This window comes from Neofelis nebulosa, chromosome 6 (genome assembly GCF_028018385.1).
Source record: "Neofelis nebulosa isolate mNeoNeb1 chromosome 6, mNeoNeb1.pri, whole genome shotgun sequence".
In the NCBI taxonomy this organism is placed as follows: domain Eukaryota; kingdom Metazoa; phylum Chordata; class Mammalia; order Carnivora; family Felidae; genus Neofelis; species Neofelis nebulosa.
Genome location: NC_080787.1, coordinates 132,027,725 through 132,048,596, shown reverse-complemented (window position 1 = coordinate 132,048,596; position 20,872 = coordinate 132,027,725). Strand labels below are relative to the sequence as shown.

Here is a 20,872-nt window from a genome sequence, read left to right as displayed (position 1 = left end):
ATTTGCTGAACTAATTAATGCCTCTTTATGCCAGAAGAGTCTCAGGTTGGATTTAAGCCATCTCCAAAGCTGCTCCCCCCTTTCTTCATCCAGCAATCCATTTATTCATTTAACAATCACTGAGCACCTGCTTCATGACAGATTTTTTTTTTTTTTTTCAAGAGCTCACGAGCTGGTGGGAAAACTAGGAGGCAGAGCGAAGTATCGATACGATACGATTAGTACAATACGAAACGGTAAACACTCCCCTGCTGGTAAATATCAGCTTTTCTTAGAACGCACCTGTAGGGGAGAAGCTGCCCAGACATCTCGTTTGGGGAGTTTGATGAGCAAGCCTGCATCTTCCCATGCTGTCCACCCCAGCTCAGATCAGCGCAGCTCTCCTTAGCCCTCCTTCCCCCCACACCTACCAGGGCATGGCCAGGTGCTGCTGCTAAGCCTGTAGTACTGCCCTACTCAAAAATCCCAAGCTTTGCCACCCCTTCCTTTTGCAGTGTGGGCCTCACCGTGCTTCTAAACATCAGGGAGCTTATCAATGACCCAAGGGGCATCTAATATCTTAAAGAATGTCACTCAGCTTTCAAAAAACATGACTTATATTTACTTAAGTTTAAACGCTGAAGTCCTCATAGAGTATACTCAGGTATGTGTTATGGAATCAGAAGCATGACAGGAAGCTCCTTGAAGGAAGCCTTTGACTTCTGTACAAAGAAGGCCATTGGCAAATGTTTGCAAAATTGTTGAACTAACTGCTCTATCTCATAAGAAAATGAGCATTTCTGAACTAGAATATTGGTATTTATTTTGAAATCCAAGGAGCCAAGGAATCAAGGCGAATTGCTCTGTCCCTGCATAGATTCTACAAATTCTTCGGGGCCATGTTACATCCACATGGATACTAAGTGAAACTGTGAAGAAGATAAAGTTGTCTGCGCCTCCCTTTAAACACCCCACTTAGTCATATAATCATGTAGATTTATTGAGTGCTTACTATCCGTCAGGCACTGTTCCAAGTGGTTGGGATACACATCACCGCAAAAAAGTCAAGATCCTTTTAATGAGTGCCCTGTACCTGGGACTGTGTTCATCAATGCACACAGTGGAACAATGCAGTGGACACTTAGCACGGCATCGGCCCCACAGAGAAACTGCTTGCAAACACGATAACATTAGAAAGCAGATATCACCAAGGTACCATATACCTTACCTTGTAATGAATTGAAGATGGAGAAGAGGTACATAAAAGGGACATTTAAGGGTCCCCAGGCAAAGAAAGCAAAACCCCACGTCATGCCCAGCAGAAACGTCAGGCTGACCACACTGCGCAAGTTCCTTAAAACCTCTTCGCGCAGGGTCCGGTTGCTTCTTTTGCCGTTTCTCCCGCAGATTTGCACCATGACCACGATGAACATGGCAACATTCAGGAGAAACATGACTCCAAAATACCCAGCACAGGTCACATAAAATATGACTGGATCCTGAATCCAACAGCTTAGAGAAGAAGAAGAAAGAAGAAAGAAAGAGATTTATTACCATGTTCTGTTTACCTAAGACTTCTCCTGGCTTAGTTTGGACTTCTGCAGATTTCATAGCTGGGCCTTTCTCGGTGTCTTTAGACAGTCACTTCATTTTCTCGGGCCGTAGTTTCTTTTTTGATGTTTACACGGTTTTTTATTTGTTTGTCTGTGTTTTTTTTTTTGGGGGGGGGGTTGTTTTAGATAGCCATCATCTTAATATCTAGTTATTTAAATCAACAGTTAAAAAAGAAAATGAAGTAGCATCTTGAATTCTGACTTTGTATGAAGACACTCTTGGCTCCCCCAAAACCATGCCTAACCCCCCTTTCTCTTATGTGACTGCATTCCGAGAGTGGGAAATTTAAGTACTCATTTTCTCAATCGCTTTTGCACTTAAGCGGTGGCCATGTGGACATTTGTCCTACAAAATGATATGGAAGCAAAATCTGCTACGGGATTTTTGGGAGAGCTATTCTCAATAAACTGAATTGGCAAGGCCCTCCTTTGTTCTTTCTGCTTCCAACATGAATGCAAGGTCTGCAGCTGCAGCTCTCCCTTTACATCTCTGAGGGAAAGGCCAAGATCACTGCAGAATCGCTGGCCCTGACATTTTCAGCCATGAAACCGATGCTGGCTGTTGCCTACTTCTACATCTCTTGTCATATGGAAAGAGCCAGTTCCTACTTAAGACACACATGATCATGGATTCCATTACTGCTGCAGAATAATTCCTATTAACATAATTAGCCTAGTTGAGGCAAGACCTTACTGGAGAACTGTGATATTCCCACAGGGACGCTTCTCATGAACAGTTAAAAAGTTTACACCAATTACATCTTTATGAGATGAGGAGGAATATACTTGATATTCAGAATGGTATATATAGATCAGAAAATAGATGAAAGCAATTTATTTTTTATTTACATTTATTTATTTTGAGAGAGAGAGAGAGAGAAGGAGCAGTGGAAGGGTGGGGGGGAAGGGGAGAGAGAGAGAGAGAGAATCCCACTAACTGTGCAGAGCCCACTGTGGGGCTTGAAGTCACGAACCATGAGATCATGACCTGAGCTGACATCCAGAGTCAGATGCTTAACCGACCGAGCCATCCCAGGCACACTGAGATGAAAGTAATTTAAAAACTATACCATGTGTGTTAAGTTACTTTCATCTAGGGGCCCTGGGTGGCTCAGTCAGTTAAGTGTCTGATGTCAGCTCAGGTCATGATTTCACGGTTTGTGGGTTCGAGCCCCGCGTCAGGCTCTGTGCTGACAGTTCAGAGTCTGAAGCCTGCTTCAGATTCTGTGTATCTCTCTCTTCCCCCATTCATGCTCTGTCTCTCTTTCTCAAAAATAAACATTAAGAAAAATTAAAAAAAAAACAACATACTTATATAAAGTGTCCTATGAGTAAAGTCGACAAACACCACAATCTGCAGATGCCCCCATTCCTAATTAACACTATCAAAGTTCTTAGGTGCCTCAGAAACTGGACCATTTATTTAAAGCAATTAAATTCAACTTAAAATTCTCAAGTAAATGGCTACCATTCTGGGTTATGTGTCCCACACCAGCACATTACTGCCACAAAGGCAAAGGCTATCTTGAGCAAGCTTGAATCCCAGAACCTAACGTGATTCTTGGCATAGAATAAATGCTCGATAAATGACAGCCATTGATGGCACAGCAACTTACTAAATGTGCTTTAAAGTCCTGTGAGACTTGACTAACATACTTGCAAAATTCCCTTGTTTAGGAACTGATGCATTGACTTCTACTTTTAATATATCTTATTATAAAAATCCTTCAAATGATGCTGCTTATCTCTGGAGCTAATATTCCTTCACATACAGAAGTCCCCCCTTAGGATCCTGAAATGCCTGACCTGGATCCTTTATTTTCTGCTAGTTCTTGTGGGGTCTTTTGAGTGCTGCTTTGGAAAGATAAGAGAAAGAAGTCCATGAGGGAACGGGGCACAGATTGGACACTGACTGGATATGAACGTGTTATCCATGCATGAAATGTGCACAGAAATGTGGCCTCACAGGCCTCATCTCAGGAGTAAGCTCTTCGTGCATCAATAATTCATTCAATCAACAGATATTTATTGAGGACCTCTTATTGGCTAGATAAAGTATGAGAGAACTGCCAGACATGAACAATATGCAAATCTTGGCCTCAACGATCCCACAGTGTGAAGGGAATTTTCCAAATACAAACACTGATTTGATTTTCTTGAAGATGTGTGCGAGTTTAAGGAAAGGGAGCCTTACAGAATCTCCTCAAAGGGAATGGGTCTTCTGAGCCTAGCAGAGCATATAACAGACTTCCTCGTCAGTCTCCCAGGTGACAGACCACAGGTCACCATGGAGAAGCAGGTCACAGGACAGGGCACCCAGCTGAACAGCTGCGAGACAACAGAGACCTCAGCTAAGGCGTGCAAATGCATTCCAACCTTCCAAAATACGAGGCTCACTACTGGCCTGGAAACTTGTACTAAACTTTAAGAAGCAAAGGATATGTACTCACCACAAACAAATTCCCAACAAGTTTTTATTACTTACAATTCATCGCCTTGTTCTTTTCCATAGCTTTCTTTTCCATAGACCTCATTTTGGTTTTTGCTTGCGAGAACAATGGACACGATTAAGGCAGGCAGACCTGTTACAGAAAGATCATGACATAAGTGACTTTTCTGAAGCATCTGGAACTGTTTGATGTGACTGATCATGGCAAGGGGGAAAAAAGAAGAGAAAGAAAACCCTCCACATCACAGAAACAAATGTTTTCAAACTGACAACTTGATTCAAAACAACAATAAAATCCCCTCTTTGGTTGTTTCACACCAAACATCCAACTGTAACGGGCAACAATTAAAACCCACTCTTAAATGACAGATATTTAAGTATTCTGTTTGTCTACTGGCACCCATGAGAGAGCTAAAATCTGGTTTATTCTGAATCCTGAAGCAAATACACATTTTCATGTATATTTCATTGGGGAAGGCCACACCACCCTAATTCCCTGAAAAATGCTTTTAGTGCCTCTGAGAATGGTGGCAGCACCTTGGAAATGTCCTTTACTTCTATATCGACAGCTGCCAAAAAAAAAAAAAAAAAAAAAAAAAAAAAAGGCTCTAAATGCTTGCTCTGATAAGAGGCCAGATAAAGAAAGGAGTCCATCTAGAAGATTCCAAACAGGCTAATGCTACCATCCATGCCTAGCTGAGGAATCACGTTAAGAAGTTCAAGTCAAGAATTCTGGCTAGTATTCTGGTTGCACACACAAAAATAACCTTCTCTCACTGGTTCCAAAACATGGGCATTTGTCTAGAGGGTGAGGATAGCTAGGATAGTCTGAGCTGGCCTTTATATTTTCAAACATAATGGAAAGGCACCACTGTCTGCCAGTTGCTTCTTCAGACTTGGGTGGGCTGGCGTTGGTCACAGGAAATAAGTTTGTGGTGACTCAGGAGGCTAAAGCTTTTTTCCTTTACTCCTGAATTTAGTAAGGAAGGATGGCTGCACAGTTTTTTAAAATACCATTCTGGCATTAAAAAATATATAAATAAATAAATAAAAAAGAGAGACAAGGGGCACCTGGGTGGCTCAGTCGGTTAAGCATCTGACTTTGGCTCAGGTCATGATCTCACAGTTCATGAGTTCCAGCCCCACGTCAGGCTCTGTGTTGACAGCTCAGAGCCTGGAGCCTGCTTGAGATTCTGTGTCTTCCCCTCTATTTGTCCCTCCCCTAGTCATGCATGCATGTTCTGTCTCTCTCTCTCTTTCAAAAATAAACATTAAAAAAGTTAAAAATAGCCATTTGCAACTACGTGGATGGAAATGGAGGGTATTAGGCTAAGTGAAATTAGTCAGAGAAAGACAAAAATCATATGACTTCACTCATATGAGGACTTTAAGAGACACAACAGATGAACATAAAGGAAGGAAAACAAAAATAATATAAAAACAGGGAGGGGGACAAAACAGAAGAGACTCATTAATATTGAGAACAAACTGAGGGTTGCTGGAGGGGTGGTGGGAGGGGGGATGGGCTACATGGGTCAGGGGCACTAAGGAATCTACTCCTGAAATCATTGTTGCACTAGATGCTAATTTGGATATAAAATTTAAAAAATAAAAAATAGAATTAAAAAAAAAATTAAAAATACCATCCTTGCCTTGGGATGTGTATATCAAATCCTCATCATTCACAGTTTTGAAGTTTCTTTTAGCAGCACTAGTCTTTTGAAATAGGATTTTCCTCTGAGAACCTGGCAATTTCTGTGACAGTAAAAACAGAACCAAAACTTTTGAGGCGGCTTACCCCAGCCAATGATGCAGAACTTCAATATGTATCGGCGAATGTAAGTGTTAAATACTTTAACCAGGGCAATGTACATGTGAATTGCTTCTAGCCCCATCCAGGTAAAGGTTGCAAGAAGGAAGAAATGGAGCAGGACAGCGACAGCCATGCAAAGGCCTTCCACATGAAACGAGGTGATCCAGCCATCCAAGAGGAAGAGGAGATTCAGGAGCAGCAGGGCTGTGCTCAGGTTCATCAAGATCTTGGAGGGATAGTCCCTTCGCAATTTCCTGCAAAGGGAAACAGGAAGAGGAGAACGAATAATCTTTTAAGCACAGGTGGTAAATTCATATCTTCTATAAAGCTCTGTAATAGGTTACATAGCATCATCTTTGCAATGCAGCCCCACCGGGAGGAAGGGACTTGTGAGTATTTAAAGGTATTTATGAGTATTTGGCAAAATATAACTTTTTTTAATATTAATTTTATTTCAAAGCTGTTTTTAAGTGTTTTCCAAATTTCCAAATAGTTTCAACAGATTGAATTTTTTTTTTTAACTCAAGAAAAATTCTAGTTCTAACAATGAGATTTTTGTTTAAAAAAAACAATTTCCCTAAAATTTTGGGAGGTTTCTTGATTTTTAATGAAGTAGGGATCCTTTTTTTTTTAAAAAAAAAAACAAGTTTCTGATTCAGGACTACTTTTATAAGATCTGTGAAGCACAAGTTTTCACCTTTTACCAGGTAAAAAAGCACTTTATACAATTTTTATTTATATGTTGATCAGTTCTTCCAGGTTTGGGGGACTGGGTGGCTCAGTCTGTTAAGCTTCCAACTTCAGCTCAGGTCATGATCTCATATTTCCTGAGTTCGAGCCCCGTGTTGGGCTCTGTGCTGACAGCTCAGAGCCTGGAGCCTGCTTCGGATTCTGTGTCTCCCTCTCTCTGCTCCTCCCCTGCTCGTGCTCTCTCTGTCTCTCGAAAATAAATAAATGTCAAAAAAACTTTAAAAAAAAAATCTCTTCCAGGTTTAAATGCATTTTTCCATAGAAATACAGTAATTATAAATCAAGGTTCTATAGCTAGAAAATTTGTGTTGCATGATATATGTTATGAGAAGCCTGTACATTAAAGTTGAACCATTCCACATGATTCAAAAAGTATGTAAATGTCTTTAAAAGCAAAGGCAATTTTCTTATTCACATTTTAGGATAGTTAAGCACTGGGTTTTGACAGATAAAAAATACTTACTCAAAAGCAACATATGTCAGCAGAGTTGCTGCTGAAAAAATGGCAGATATCCCACACCCAATATAGGTGATGAAGGTGAGAACTTTGGTGTTTGTTGCATCTATCTGTGAGGCAGTTCCTTGAAGGTCCTATATAAGACACGGGAAACAGCTGTTAAGAATCTCTTTTCATGAGAATGGTGTTTTACTAGAAAGTTCATTGCTAGCACTTACAATCTTAGCTCAATCTTAGGTGGAAAAACAGTGCAAATCAATATGGAAACTTGTGTTTATTATACTCTTACAGATCATCCTATGAAACCAAAGCATAGCATTACTGAGAGAGTTCCATGTTGCTTTCTATCATTACCTTGTAATCGAAGCTCTTTGCACACCGGGATAGCATGAAGAGCAAAACCACTGGGTTGGTCACCCACCAGAAATTGGGGAGGAGGTCACTGCCTTGGCTAACAAATGATCAGGCCCCTTCCTCACATTTGCAGGGCTAGCGGCACAAATACAAATGGAGGCCACCATGGCCAATGTGAGCCCTCAGCACACACTGGGTTCTTTTTGTCCAGTGTGGGGCAGCGGGGGGGGGGGGGGGTCCAGCCAGTGGACACCCAGAGTCAGGTACCTCTGAGCTTAGTGCTGAGGATCTTAACTATGGTTATTTTAAAGCTTGGTATGTACTGGGTTAGGTAGTCTTTATTTTTTTCATAAATGAGAAGGCATTACAAATTTTTAGGTCATAGTTAGTTAGTTATTTATTTATTTATTTATTTATTTATTTATTTATTTCTCTGTAGACCTGAAAGGGCACCATTTAAAGTGTTAGGGGCTGTGGAATGGAAAGAATTGAACACTTCCTAGAATATTAACATGAAGTATTAATTTCACTGTGCAGAAGCAGATTTACAAATCTGGGCCTGGTAGGGAAATCTTTATTTTCCTCCTTATATAGGGAAGTGGGTTAGGGATAAATCTTGAGTTAAGACCATCCACTCAATCCTGGTTGGAAGATAAAGACACTTCCAATGTGCAGCATGTTAAAAAATGGAGTCTTCTTGGAGAAGGCCATATTCCAAACAGGATATGAAATTTGGGGTCTTAAATTATGAAAAAGAAAGTTTGTTTTAATAGGCTTTTCAGTCTATGTGTTAATTTTCTTTAATTTTCATCAAAATGTCCATAAAATTTGTTACTCACACACAAAGACTCCAGTAAGTGGTGTCTACATATGAGTATGTATATGTGATATGATGATGTGGGATTGTTTCAGGTTTGACTGATGCAGTAAAAAACAGGTAACAGCACTTCAGTGGCTCCCAGAAATGCACAATGGCCGAATTCAGCAGACACAGAGGCCCAGGGTCAGAAGGGGCTCACCCAAACCTTCTCTCCAAGGACTCTCTCCAAAGACTGGGAGGACCTGGGATTTCCTTGGCACATGGGATGGGGTTCAAGTCGGTGCCAGTGGACTCACCAGATAGGCCACCTGATCAACATTTTGGTTACTACGGGATTTCATGAAACAGAGAGATGGTCTTGAGGAATCTTCAGGTGACTCGTCATCACCTCTTGAAAACCTATGGCCCCCATCTAGGTGAGGCAGTAGACTTGCAAGCCACGATTGAAACCACAATTTAAAGTGTAAGTGAGGGGCGCCTGGGTGGCGCAGTCGGTTAAGCGTCCGACTTCAGCCAGGTCACAATCTCGCGGTCCGTGAGTTCGAGCCCCGTGTCAGGCTCTGGGCTGATGGCTCGGAGCCTGGAGCCTGTTTCTGATTCTGTGTCTCCCTCTCTCTCTGCCCCTCCCCCGTTCATTCTCTGTCTCCCTCTGTCCCAAAAATAAATTAAAAACGTTGAAAAAAAATTAAAAAAAAAAAATAAAAAAAAATAAAGTGTAAGTGAAATATACATTTACACACAACTCTCACATTGTTTTGTACTTCTGAGAATGAAGAATATAAGAATATTTTTTCCTCTGAACTAGCCAATACGAAAATATACTAATGTGAAAAATCTTAAATCTTAAACTACGAAGAAATGTAGTAGGGGACAGTAAATCCATCATATGTTAGTAGATTAGAAGATAGAATTATGGGGCTGGGGTGCATTTTTTTTTTAACTTCTCATACGGTAAATGTGTCATAGGGCAATTTAGACTCTGGGAATATCTTGCACAAGTTAATAAAGAGTTTGTAAATCAAGAAAGACTCTTAACAAAGTCCTGGTGGTCTGGAAAAGCTGAAAGGATGTGGGCACACCTCCAGGAAGGATAAATTCTGGAAAGTTTTTCTTCCAGCAGTTTATAATCTTATAAGAGCAGCCAAGGTGGAAAGGATAGTACTAAAAAATGCATATATTCACATATATGTAAAACTAATTATTTAATCAAATGGCAACAGAAAAAGACACAATTACAAATTCACAGTAAAATTCAAACAATAGATGAAGAAACTGACCATTAAAAGAAATGGTAAGCCAAACTTTGGTTACATATAAGTCACCACTGTAAAGTGAATTGTATTACTGTTATCTATTTAACTTATACCTACAACATACACAGTCATGCTCAAACACACATGCTCATAACACACACGTACATGCATGTACATGCACACGTACACAGTTCAAATAGTTCAATGAATTAAGCTAAAGCTTATACCTGAATGAGGATGATGCAAAGTAAGTGATTTCTAAGAGAATGTCAACTGTCAGTTTTGGAGAAAGGAGAACATGGCAGTTAAAACTGAGGGTGTTTTTTTGTTTTTATTACTTAGGGAAAACATACCATAGTTTAATTGTTCATTTTCATGCTCTGGCAGTAAAGAAAATATTTGTATTTTGGAAAAGTTCAAAAGTGATTTGCTATGATTGTCACCTTTTTAAAGGCCTTGTTTTTATCCCCCAGGGCATTTATGCAGTGGACAGTCAGGAAAATTACTTGCAGGCTTGCTATATGGCAGTGGCCATGTACATAGGCCAAGTGGGTTCATGAGCCCAATGCCACACCCCACAGCCCCTCACCGCTCCCGCCCAGTCCCGTGGGAAGTGGGGGTGAGACCTAAGGGAGGGGAGAAACATAACCATTGTGATTCTAATTTAAAGAGCTTCACTGACTCAGCACACACTGCTGCCATCACCATTAAAAAATCCTTTGGTAATGATCCTTTGGAACTATACCAGATACCAGAAACAGTGGCTCTGTTAGTGTGGAGGGAATGCTGCACACCAGAAAATTATCTATAAGAGCACAAGTGTATCAGACATAAAGCAGAGGTGTTAAGTCTGTGGATGAAAAATTCAAATAAGTTGTTGCATGTAGGGTGGCTCTCAAAAATTTGGTGGGATGAGAAAAAACATGTTAGTGTGATCTAATTTTGGTTTAAAACTGTTGGACGGGATGGCTAATGATATAAAAACAGGGCCACGGAAGAGAAGGAAGGAAGGAAGGAAAAAGTAGTATGAGGGCCTAGTGGTAAGAGACATGTCATGCCCATCAACTCTCTTGCAGGCCTGAGGTCTCCCTGTTGCCTTAGTCCCTAGTCTGTCCTAACAGGCTGTGCTCTCCAGCAGGGCTTGGGGGGCGCATAATTTTGGGTGACCACTGGATCACCTAGCCCAGTACCTGCTATAAAGTCACATTCAAAATAATGAGTGATAACACAAGAACAATACTTTATAAAACTTTTCACAGTTCTTTTCCATGTTAGTAAAACCAACATTTTCTTCTTTAAATTTTCTCTTTCTCCCTTGTTTCCTCTCTCTCCCTCCTCCTTTCCTCTCTCTGTCTCCCCGACTCTGTTTCTCTCTTAATTCAAGGGTCTCATGGTGATTTTCATGGTGATTTTCTGTTTCTAGGATTATTTATCATCACTGTTAATACAATAGAAAAAAAAGGTAGGGTTCTTTTCTATAATTACTGTTACGTATTTCAAATATGTGATCTCTGCTAATTAGCAAGATTCAAGGCACAGGTTACAATTATCAGGAAATAATTCCCCAAACACATCATCTAAAAAGGCTGACTTATGAAAAGAAGTATGCCTTCCCAAATTATATCATTTCAAAATGAGTTTAGAAATTCCTCCCCTACCATCAGAACTCCAAAGTGTGTGAGGTGGTTACATAAGCAGACCGTCTCGCTCTCATCTGAACCTCTGTGTGCCACACATCCTGATGTGTTCCAAAATCCAGAACCTTCTGTAAAAGGAAGTCCACAAACAGTGTGAAAATAATAGCAGGCCAGTTCCTTTTCTATAATAGACATGAGCTTCTTCAGGAAAATATGCTTCAGTCTCTTTTGCCTTAAGTTTAGCAGTAAAACAGATACTACTCTTAATTCTGCCAATACTTAGCATGATTTAGATTCCCGGAATCATGGAAGGTTAGTGCTGGGTTGGCAGGAGAGTTTATCCTAGTCAGTGGTTTGCAACTGCGTTCTACTGAAGTGCCTCTGGGGTCCTGCAAAAGTCTGATTCAAGTTTAGGTTTTAATGTATGTATTACAAAATAAACTTACATGAAAAGAATATCCCCTTTCGAACATATTACATACAAATGAAGTCTCTGAAGATCAACATTTGTTTCTGTGCGTCCACCTCTGCTTTTGTAGACACGAGGACAGAGGTCTGCGTTCTTGTAACACACTATTGCATACACAGCAACCATGCAGGGTGGCAACTTATTATAAATACCTTTAACGTACCTTGTCTGACTTTTATGGCAGGATATGGAATATGAGCGACTCATATAATTAAAGAATATCTTAAGACTGCAAGGTGATATCATTTTTAATTATGTGTCCAGTAAATCAGGACTTTCTCAAAACTGTGCAACTAGAAACCAAACAACAAAAAACTTCCCAGCTATGATAAGGCATATCAAAAACAGGGGTCTGGACACCTTCAGAACCATTTCTACCAGGCAGCAGCCTGTACTGGGGCTGGTTTGATGTGGCCACGATAATCCCCCTGCAGATCCCCAAGGGAAGGTGACTCTTATGGGGTAGAGGTGGGAGGTTCATAGCTTGTCCTTCCCATCAAAGAGATCCCCACACCTTATACCTAGTAACTCATCTGTTACTGTTGCCTTTTTCTCTTAATTGTCCAACATCATTTTGGAAGGAGTTCATTTCTTTCAAGATGTGTGTGTGTGTGTGTGTGTGTGTGTGTAATATAACCACTTCTAAATTTATAATCCTTTAGTATGCTTTCTCTGTAATATGAGATCTGGAAGCTGGATTCTAAACTGCATGCCTCATACATATCAAATAGTCTCTTTAGAGATGTCCTTCCAAGAATGAGCTCATATTGACATTCATCAAAACATGGCAATAAGGGACCAGGGCCTGGGTGGTTCAGTGAGTTAAGTGTCCGACTCTTGATTTTTGGCTCAGGTCACGATCTCACTTTAGGTGGGATCGAGCCCCGCACTGGACTCTGCGCTGACAGTGAGGAACCTACTTGGGATTCTCTCTCTCCCCACGTCTCTCTGTCCCTATTCCACTCATGCTCTTTCTAAAAATAAATAAATTTTAAAAAAGTTTTTAAAAACAGGCAATAAAAACACATAGTGTATTTTATAAATAATGGAAATCAAAGAGGTTGTTTGGTTAAAAAAAAAAAAAGTCAAGTTTACTTATTTCTTCTTGCAATGAGTAAAAAGTTACAGAAATTAAGGTTCACTTCCCAAGCTACCTACGCTAAGATTTGCAGTCCAGTTGCCATCATACTTACACAGTGACTCACTCTGGTTAGGATGGAACGAAAGGAAATGGGGGTGTCGAACAATGTTTAAAATTCAGTTGTTCTTAAGACAGCCAATATTTTAAAACTCACCATTTTTGTTCAGATCCCAGAAGGCACAGATGGGATGAGGCACTGCCTATATTAACATAAGAATAAACATGTGAAATTGTGTTTAAAATAAGTGAAAAATCTTATGATCTGAATATGGGAAAGGAGTCAAAATGCTAAGGTTTTCGCAAAGAAATAGACCAGGTTTAGTCATGCCAATACCACCTAAGAATGGCAGGCGGTCCAGAAGGATCTCCTGTCCCGAGACACTGACTGCAAATCAACCGTAGTCCCATAAGGAAGCACGCCTTCCATTTATCTAAAGGTTACTCTATATGTCCGGTCCTAAAAAGCTTTTCTTGGCATTTATCAAAGCTCTTTACATTGCAATTTCACTTCATCTCCAGAATTTTCCTTTATGTGTAGGCATGTGCCCAGAATTAAAAGTAGGGACTCAAACAGATATTTGCACATCCATGTTCACAGCAACGTTACTCACAATGGCCACAACACGGAGGCAATCAAAGTACCCATGGACGGATGATGCATGGATAAAAAATGTGGGAGATATATATAGAGAGAGATATTTAGGTCTCTCTTTCTCTCTCTCTATATATAATGGAATATTATCCAGCTTTAAAAAGGAAGCAAATTCTGATACATGCTTCCTTAAAAATGTATGAAATGGATGAACCTTGAAAATATTATGTTAAATGAAATAAGCCAGTCACAAAAGGACAAATACTATATGATTACAATTACATGAGCTGCCTCGAGTAGTTAAATTCACAGAGATGGAGAGTAAGATGGTGGGTGTGGGGCCCAGGGGAGGGGAGCAGGGAAGCTGTTACACGAGGGTCTGCCGGTTTCAGCTGGGGACCACAGAGCAGTTCCCGAAGTGGATGGCATCATGAATGTGAAAGCACTTACAAATGGTTAAAACAGTAAATATGATTTACGCATATTTTACCATAATAAAAAAAAAATTCTTCATGGATGAAGGCACTGAAACAAGGGACGCCAAAGGGTAGAACAACGAGGTCTCAGAGGGCCCAGTGACAAAGCAAGGCTAGTTCTTAGATGACTTAACTTCCAAGCCTTAGCCCTTATCAGCCAGCTTCCTGCCTGCCTGCTTCCTGCCTTGCCTAACAAATAGCAGAATCGAGAGCGGGACCCTCTGTAAAAGAGGGGAAAGACTGTGCCTAGCCTCACCTGGGACCAAAAGAAACCCCATATAATTTTATCGAATAAACATGATAGGAAGCAACAACAAATGCTTGATGAAGTAATGAAGCAACAACAAAAAAGCAACGTTTGCCAAGATTTCAGATAACTGCTAACCTCTCAAAAAAAATGAGTTAACCCTGCCCTCTTTCCCTTCTGCTTTCCCAGTAGCAATAATTTCTGACTTAAAAAAAAACAACAAAAAACCCAAACCTTTAATGGCAGGATTGTGCAACTGCATCTGTATCTAATTTCTCGAAGTAATACACTGTTTGTTCCTTAAAAAGAACGGCCCTTTTTTTCACTCCTGTTCTCCCCATGTCTGAATCCTAAAGGGGATGAATCCCTCCATTTGCCACCATTTACTGTGACATTACGGCACCACCTGATTAACCGTTCTCCCCTTTTTTGGAAAACTGCCTCGTTGAGAAAGTACCAGAATAAAATTCTTACCATGTAGAAAAAAACAAAGGCCCCGCACTTCTCTGAAATGGTCTGCCTCTGTTCCACTGTTCTTTGTAGCATTTTCTTACCTGGTTTCTTGTATGTTTGATTTTAATTCGAACAGGATCCTTCAAACCCTGGATAGTAATGTTTCCAATACTGCATGCCATCACATAACTCACTAAGGTGCCTTTCTTGGTTTCTACATCCTTTTAAAGAAAACAAAAATGTATTATATCATTCAGTACACTTTTGTTTGATTTTGGTGCCCCCAAACACACAAACTGTCAGCACTTTTTACATTTAAGATCTTCAATTATAGAACATCCTGTTTATAAGATTAAATTGCTGGCTTTCCTGAAAGAGCTTTGCTATTTCCCTTATTATAATAAATACATTGAGGGAACATTATGAGCCAATGCTGTAAGGCAGTGTTCATAAAACCTCACTCTTGATTGCTGTGACTGATGTCAGCCGGTTAACATCTGAAACAATGTGAACCCAGAAATAATATAAACTCATAAAAAGCCACAAAACAATTAGACCATTTCCCTGCCCTAGAAAACTACATGAAGTTGTTTGCTGTTACAGAAGTATAAAGGAAATATGGTGTGAAAAATAAAACAACAACAACAAAAATTAACAATTCAGATTTCACATCCATGCCGATAGCCTGATGTGTTTAGTAACTTATTACTAAATGTAATTCTGGTGGGTGAAGGTCCCATCCAGAACTTCTACCGTCCCTGCTTGTACACTTGCCATCCTCCATAGCTTCCCCTTCAGAGACAAGGTTGTCAGGAAATCAAATCAGTGAACCCGTGCTGCAGAATGACTGGGGTCAACAGCATCTCTCTCCGCAAGATCACCTCTTATTCCTTCTTCCCTTGTGTTATTCTTGTCAAACTTCCTGCATTTCTCCATTGCAGCTTATAAATCAGTTGTTTGGGGATAATTACAGGATTTCTTACATGCCAAATAAAATCTCGGCATGCAGGATACTGTATAGCGTGACCACGCTCAATAAAGTCGGCAATGGCTTGTGGATACCTTGTCTTTTATTGAAAAAATACGCATATCTTATTCACTATGTTAGGGAAGTATCACAGAACCCTTAACATTTTTTGACTCTGCTATAAATTCATATTAAAAACCAAGCATCTGTTTCCTAATGATACGTTGATGGGGAGATCCCAAGGGAGAAGGGAAAGGTAGCATGGAGAAGGCGGACTCAAAATGAAACAACAGATTCTTACAGTTCTAACCCAAATCCTTCCCACTGGGTGCAACCTCTCCTCTGAACAGAGCCCCGCCACCCGTGACTTTTTTGTGACACCTACTGCATTTCTGTTTTGTTTTTTTAAAAGTGACGTCGTAAGCCTCAAGTGATTTTAACAATGCAGTTTTATGCGTACACAGCTATTAAAGCCTTCAGAGTAATTAGTAATTACATTCTTAATCTACTCAAAAATTTTATACAATTTGTTTCTAAAACCTTTAAAAAAAATGTCTTAACATTTTAGAATTCTGGGAAATGATTTCATGGTATTCCTCTTTCTTACCCGTAACTTACACCTCCACACCTCTATACATAACAATTAGAAATAATTCTACTGGCCTTGAGACTTGGCTAGTTTCTCTTACATAGATGGCATTGTTTCATATACGCTGGTATCTTTAATTTAATAAATAACTTTGATTTTTTAATAAGGGCCCAGTGAAACTCTCTGGATCTGGTTGTACTTTCAAAGGCAACCAGAGGTCACCAGTGTTTGCTGGCAAGGAACTTTCTAGTATCTAGAAATGATGCCAATAAAAATGACAATATGTGCTCTGCACAATGCCATTCGACTCTGGGGATGTGTGAAGGCCAAAGGCCACTTGAAATATTAATGGGAAAGCTGATTAAAGCCAAGAATGCTGCTCATTATGTAAACAGTGCTTCCTGCTGAATTAAAAAAAAAAAAGGAAACAAAAAGCAAACCTTTCCTTTGGCACACAATTTCTTTAACTCTGAAGGTCTAAATTGCTGGAGAGCATAAAATGTTTAACACAAGGAATAATAAATAGTAGCTCCTCCACAAATTCCATTTCTAATTGTGCCATGCAAGCCTCAATCCAATATTTATTTAAGAAGAAAAAACCCTACATGAACACATCTGTTAAATAAGCATATGATTACCTGAAATAAAATGTTTAAATAATTATGATAAAATGTTTCATTTTTGAAGATACGATATATTAACTTTTTAAGCCCCTTGATAAATTTTCAAGGTACCCGAACTTTTATTTTGCCTTTGGAGCAAAGAAAATCAATCTGCAATTAAAAAACAATTTAATGAACCTTACCTGGAAAAGTCCAGTTTTATTGAAGAAAGTAAACTGTGCTCTTTTAACTAGTAAAGAATCTTCTTGACTTAAATTCTCAAGTAAGTTTGCAGGCAAAATTACAGAAGCCAATGGATCGGTTTGTCCACTCTCAAAATCCATCTGTGACACACAAAGATACACTGATTGACTAATGACAAATCACAGTGATAACTACCCCACATACTGAACAAGGCAGGAGAACAGCACTTGGCCAGGGCCAGGGCTCCCCTTTACCTCCACTGTAGGCACTGCCCTCCTGAATGAATGGCTACAGACAAAGGCCTGGGTCTCATCTGAGTTTTGCAAAGGTGGAAAAATGGAAGATGCACTGATTTTAACTAAGGCAAAATGAGAAGTCTACAGATCTGTTAACATTTTAAAAAATGAATTAGATTTACACTTAATAGATTTTGAGCTTTTCTCAAAACACATAGTGAAATAACTACAAAAAAAAAAAAAAGATTGGAGTTAGTTTGTCTGATTGCTGAGAATAAGTATCTCTGGGTAGAGGAAGCAGCTGAAGTTTGGTGAATACTCTTGGATATCGTTTTCCCTGAACCCACGGGTCAGGCCAAAGAGTATCTTCCCGCAAATGGACGTGGGATGAGACTGAGGCTGACCGAGTTTTCACCCTTAAATGTGAAACAGAATTATCCAAAAGAGCCCATACTCTCAAGAAAAATCCTGAGGAATCTTCTTTTTAACCAGATTTTAAAATATTTTATCTTGGTTTATGTCCGCAGTTGAGTAGTAGTACATGCCCCTTAATGTGTTCTCCTATGTCAAGGATGATGTTGTGACATTTCATTTGCCCACACACACAGTAGGACCCTAACACACACACACACACACACACACACACACACACACACACACACAGTAGGAACCTGAAAAATATTTGCTAAAAGGTCGCTTCAACAGGTCAGAGTGGCTCTCCACTAATCTGGCCCAGCTTTCCGGCCCAGCCTCATCACTGCCTACCATTCCCAGGCTTCATGAACCAGTTCAGAGTTCGTTCAAAGACCAGCAGAATCACCAATACCTGAGAAATTGTTCAGAGTGCAAACTCTGGAGATCCACCCAGGACCTACTAAAGTAGAATCTCTGGGGATGGGACCCTGCAATCTGTTTTGACAAGTCCTCCAGGGGATACAATGCAGCTGGACAACCACCGGCAAAGAGAATACATGAAGCTTCTTCCCACCTGGGGCCTTAATACAGCCTTTTCTTCTGATTGAACTGATGCCCTCCCCTCACTCTCAATAGGGCAGTTCCCAGTCGTGGTTTAACTCTTCCTTCTATTATCACCTCTGGTAGAACATAAGCTGACCACCCTGTCACCCAGGTTCTGAAAGGACATCTCGGTGTCCAAATAACTGTGGCTACTGCTACCGACAACCTTAGCAAACATTCTGACCTACCTGCCTGCCACCCCACCACCCAAGATCTTGAAGTAGAAACTGGCAAGTGATCAGATCAGTCTTTGTTTGCCTAATTAATTAGAATTAAAGAAACCATTGGCTCATTACCTGGAAATAGGATTCATTATTGCTTGGTAGACCGATGCTAAAATTTGAAATTTCATTTGTCCCTGGGGACAGGGACGATACTCCAAGTGCCAAATTCCGAGTTGTAATATTCACACGTGATGTGCTATTTAGGTCTATCTTGAAGGCCAATTCATCAATTGTTTTTAAAGCTCTAAGGAAATGACAACACCACTCTTAAGTAACATGTTTTACAAACTTGTACACATGTGACTTGTAGGACAAAATAGAAACTAAATAAAATTGTCTTTAAATTTTCTGATCCTAACATGAATACTGACATCCCAAATCATAATAACATCAGTTAAAACACAGACTCATAGTGATGAATGCATCCTCAGGAGAAATATTATGCTTTAAGAAATACCAACAATTAAATCATCCTAAAAAGATACTGTTTTTCAACTCTTAGGCTTTTTTTCTCGTATAAAAATACGTTTTCTACTTTATAACTGAGTGAGAATCAAAGAAAATAATGTGTGAAAGCATTTCTTAAACTCTAAGACACTATAAAAAATGTTTGCTATCTTTACATAGATAAGGTAAGTTCGAAAGTACATTGTAAAAACAAAATTTTCATTGAAGAAATTTGTTTGAAAGGAAGGAAACAGAAGAAGTATTAACACATTAAATGAAATAAATGGATGAAAACTAGTTGTGTAAAAACAGGTACAGATCACCCTGCCCTTGGCATTTTCATTCCCAAAGTACAACGATCACACAGCTACGGCATTTCTGTGTCACAGTCTGTAGGACAGAACTGACAGTCACCAAGTTATGCCAAATAGATGTGAGTGGATTGTTCACTAAGTGTCTCCTTTGCAAAGTGACATCAGCTAATATATATAATAGCTTATCTTGTGAATTAATTCCAGTAAACATTCTTTCAAATGAAAAATGAAATATTGATTATGTCTTCCTGTAGCTATTTATATATCTTGGCAGATGGACAATCCTAATTATTCTGTAGATTATATTTCTCAAAAAAGAAAATAGAGAACTTTGAAGTTCACTTTGTGAATTATCTTGAGAAATATAAATGGGTCTTATGGACATTTAAATTATGAAAGCTGAGGGGCACCTAGGTGGCTCAGTCAACTAAGCACCCAACTCTTGATTTCAGCTCAGGCTATGATCTCATGGGTCCATGGGTTCGAGCCCCATGTTGGGCTCCACGCTATCAGCACAGAGCCTGCTTGGGATTCTCCCTCCCTCTCTCTCTGCCCCTCCGGCAACTCACGTGCACATGTGTTTTCTCTCTCAAAAGCAAATAAACTTAAAAAATAAATGAATTATGAAAGGTGGGTACCAAGCATTCAGATAAGTGAGAAATTATATAACATATATCCAATACATTTTACTCTCCAAAAGAATCAAAGAACACTTACTCAGAAGAAGACTCAAGCAAGTCACTGTCTGGACTGGTTAAGATATTAGAAAATATATTCATTAAAGTTGAACCAAGCATTATATCAATGTTTTCTTCTTTATTCACAATCCTTTTGACCTGCTCTACAATGCTGGTAATATTGGCTGAGCTTAGGGTCTGCCCATCACCAGTTAAATTTAAAATCTGGTTGGCTACTTCATTTGCTTCCCCTAAAAAAAGGCAGAAAAACAACACACAGAGTTTTGAATATTTCAGGAATCCAAAACCTATTATGATATTTCACTTCATAGTCTCAACTTTGGAGGAACCTATTTTCATATACAGTTCTAAGAGAAATGTCCCCAGAATCACAAAAAATAAGTATATACCTACTGTTTAAAAATAATACACAACTATAAGACACTGACACAAATATCAGTTTATATTTTATGTCTTCTCTAAAACTGTCTTATTATTTTCAATCTCTGATAGAATAAACAGAACAGAAAGTTAGAATCAGGAAAAAACAGAATTTTCTACCTTAAGTGAAACAATCATTTGCTTATTAGCTTTTAATCACAATGGCTATGACAAAGCAGAAAAATATGTCGGAAGAGGATAAAGAGGATGAAGTCATTTCATTTTGCCTTTAAGAACTGAAGAAAAATTGCTCACTTACTTGAACAATTAGAGATGTCAGGAGGCCCCCAGTAGGCTAAAGATGTGTTGGCAAGGTCACGGTAACTATGGAACAAAACAAGATCGTTCAACTATTTGGCATCAATGACATTATAACTGACAAAATTAGTTAATAATAAGTTTTTAAATCTGCCTTGATAGCTAGGTAAATTTCATTTGAAAATAAAACTGCAATATATTGAAATAAAACTCCTATTAAGAATTCTTACTAGAAAAAAACCAGAAGCCATGCATCCTAGAAAGAAAATCCTAGCAATAGCCGGCATCCTAAGCTAGAATATATCAGGTTACTGAGGTTAAAAGCATATTTGGTAACACAGGTCAGATACCTCTTTGAGAACTTTTCAGATAAAATCTAATTGATTACCCATA

At 39.3% G+C, this 20,872-nt stretch overlaps 1 protein-coding gene across 5 annotated transcripts in view; it reads right to left on the bottom strand.

Annotated features, from left to right (window-relative positions):
- ADGRG6 (adhesion G protein-coupled receptor G6) overlaps nt 1–20,872 on the bottom strand; it is a 142,379-nt gene that overhangs the window by 21,005 nt on the left and 100,502 nt on the right. For 4 of the 5 annotated variants that reach the window (XM_058735477.1, XM_058735481.1, XM_058735480.1 and 1 more), the window contains 11 exons: nt 20,481–20,545; nt 19,821–20,031; nt 18,415–18,586; nt 16,865–17,005; nt 14,605–14,724; nt 12,890–12,935; nt 11,147–11,253; nt 7,068–7,195; nt 5,840–6,108; nt 4,078–4,174; nt 1,208–1,491 (listed from right to left, as the gene is read on the bottom strand). In XM_058735477.1, the coding sequence (XP_058591460.1) occupies nt 1,208–1,491; nt 4,078–4,174; nt 5,840–6,108; nt 7,068–7,195; nt 11,147–11,253; nt 12,890–12,935; nt 14,605–14,724; nt 16,865–17,005; nt 18,415–18,586; nt 19,821–20,031; nt 20,481–20,545 (1,640 nt within the window). The remainder of the gene's footprint in view (nt 1–1,207; nt 1,492–4,077; nt 4,175–5,839; nt 6,109–7,067; nt 7,196–11,146; nt 11,254–12,889; nt 12,936–14,604; nt 14,725–16,864; nt 17,006–18,414; nt 18,587–19,820; nt 20,032–20,480; nt 20,546–20,872) is intronic. The other variant, XM_058735479.1, reaches the window with a different exon arrangement.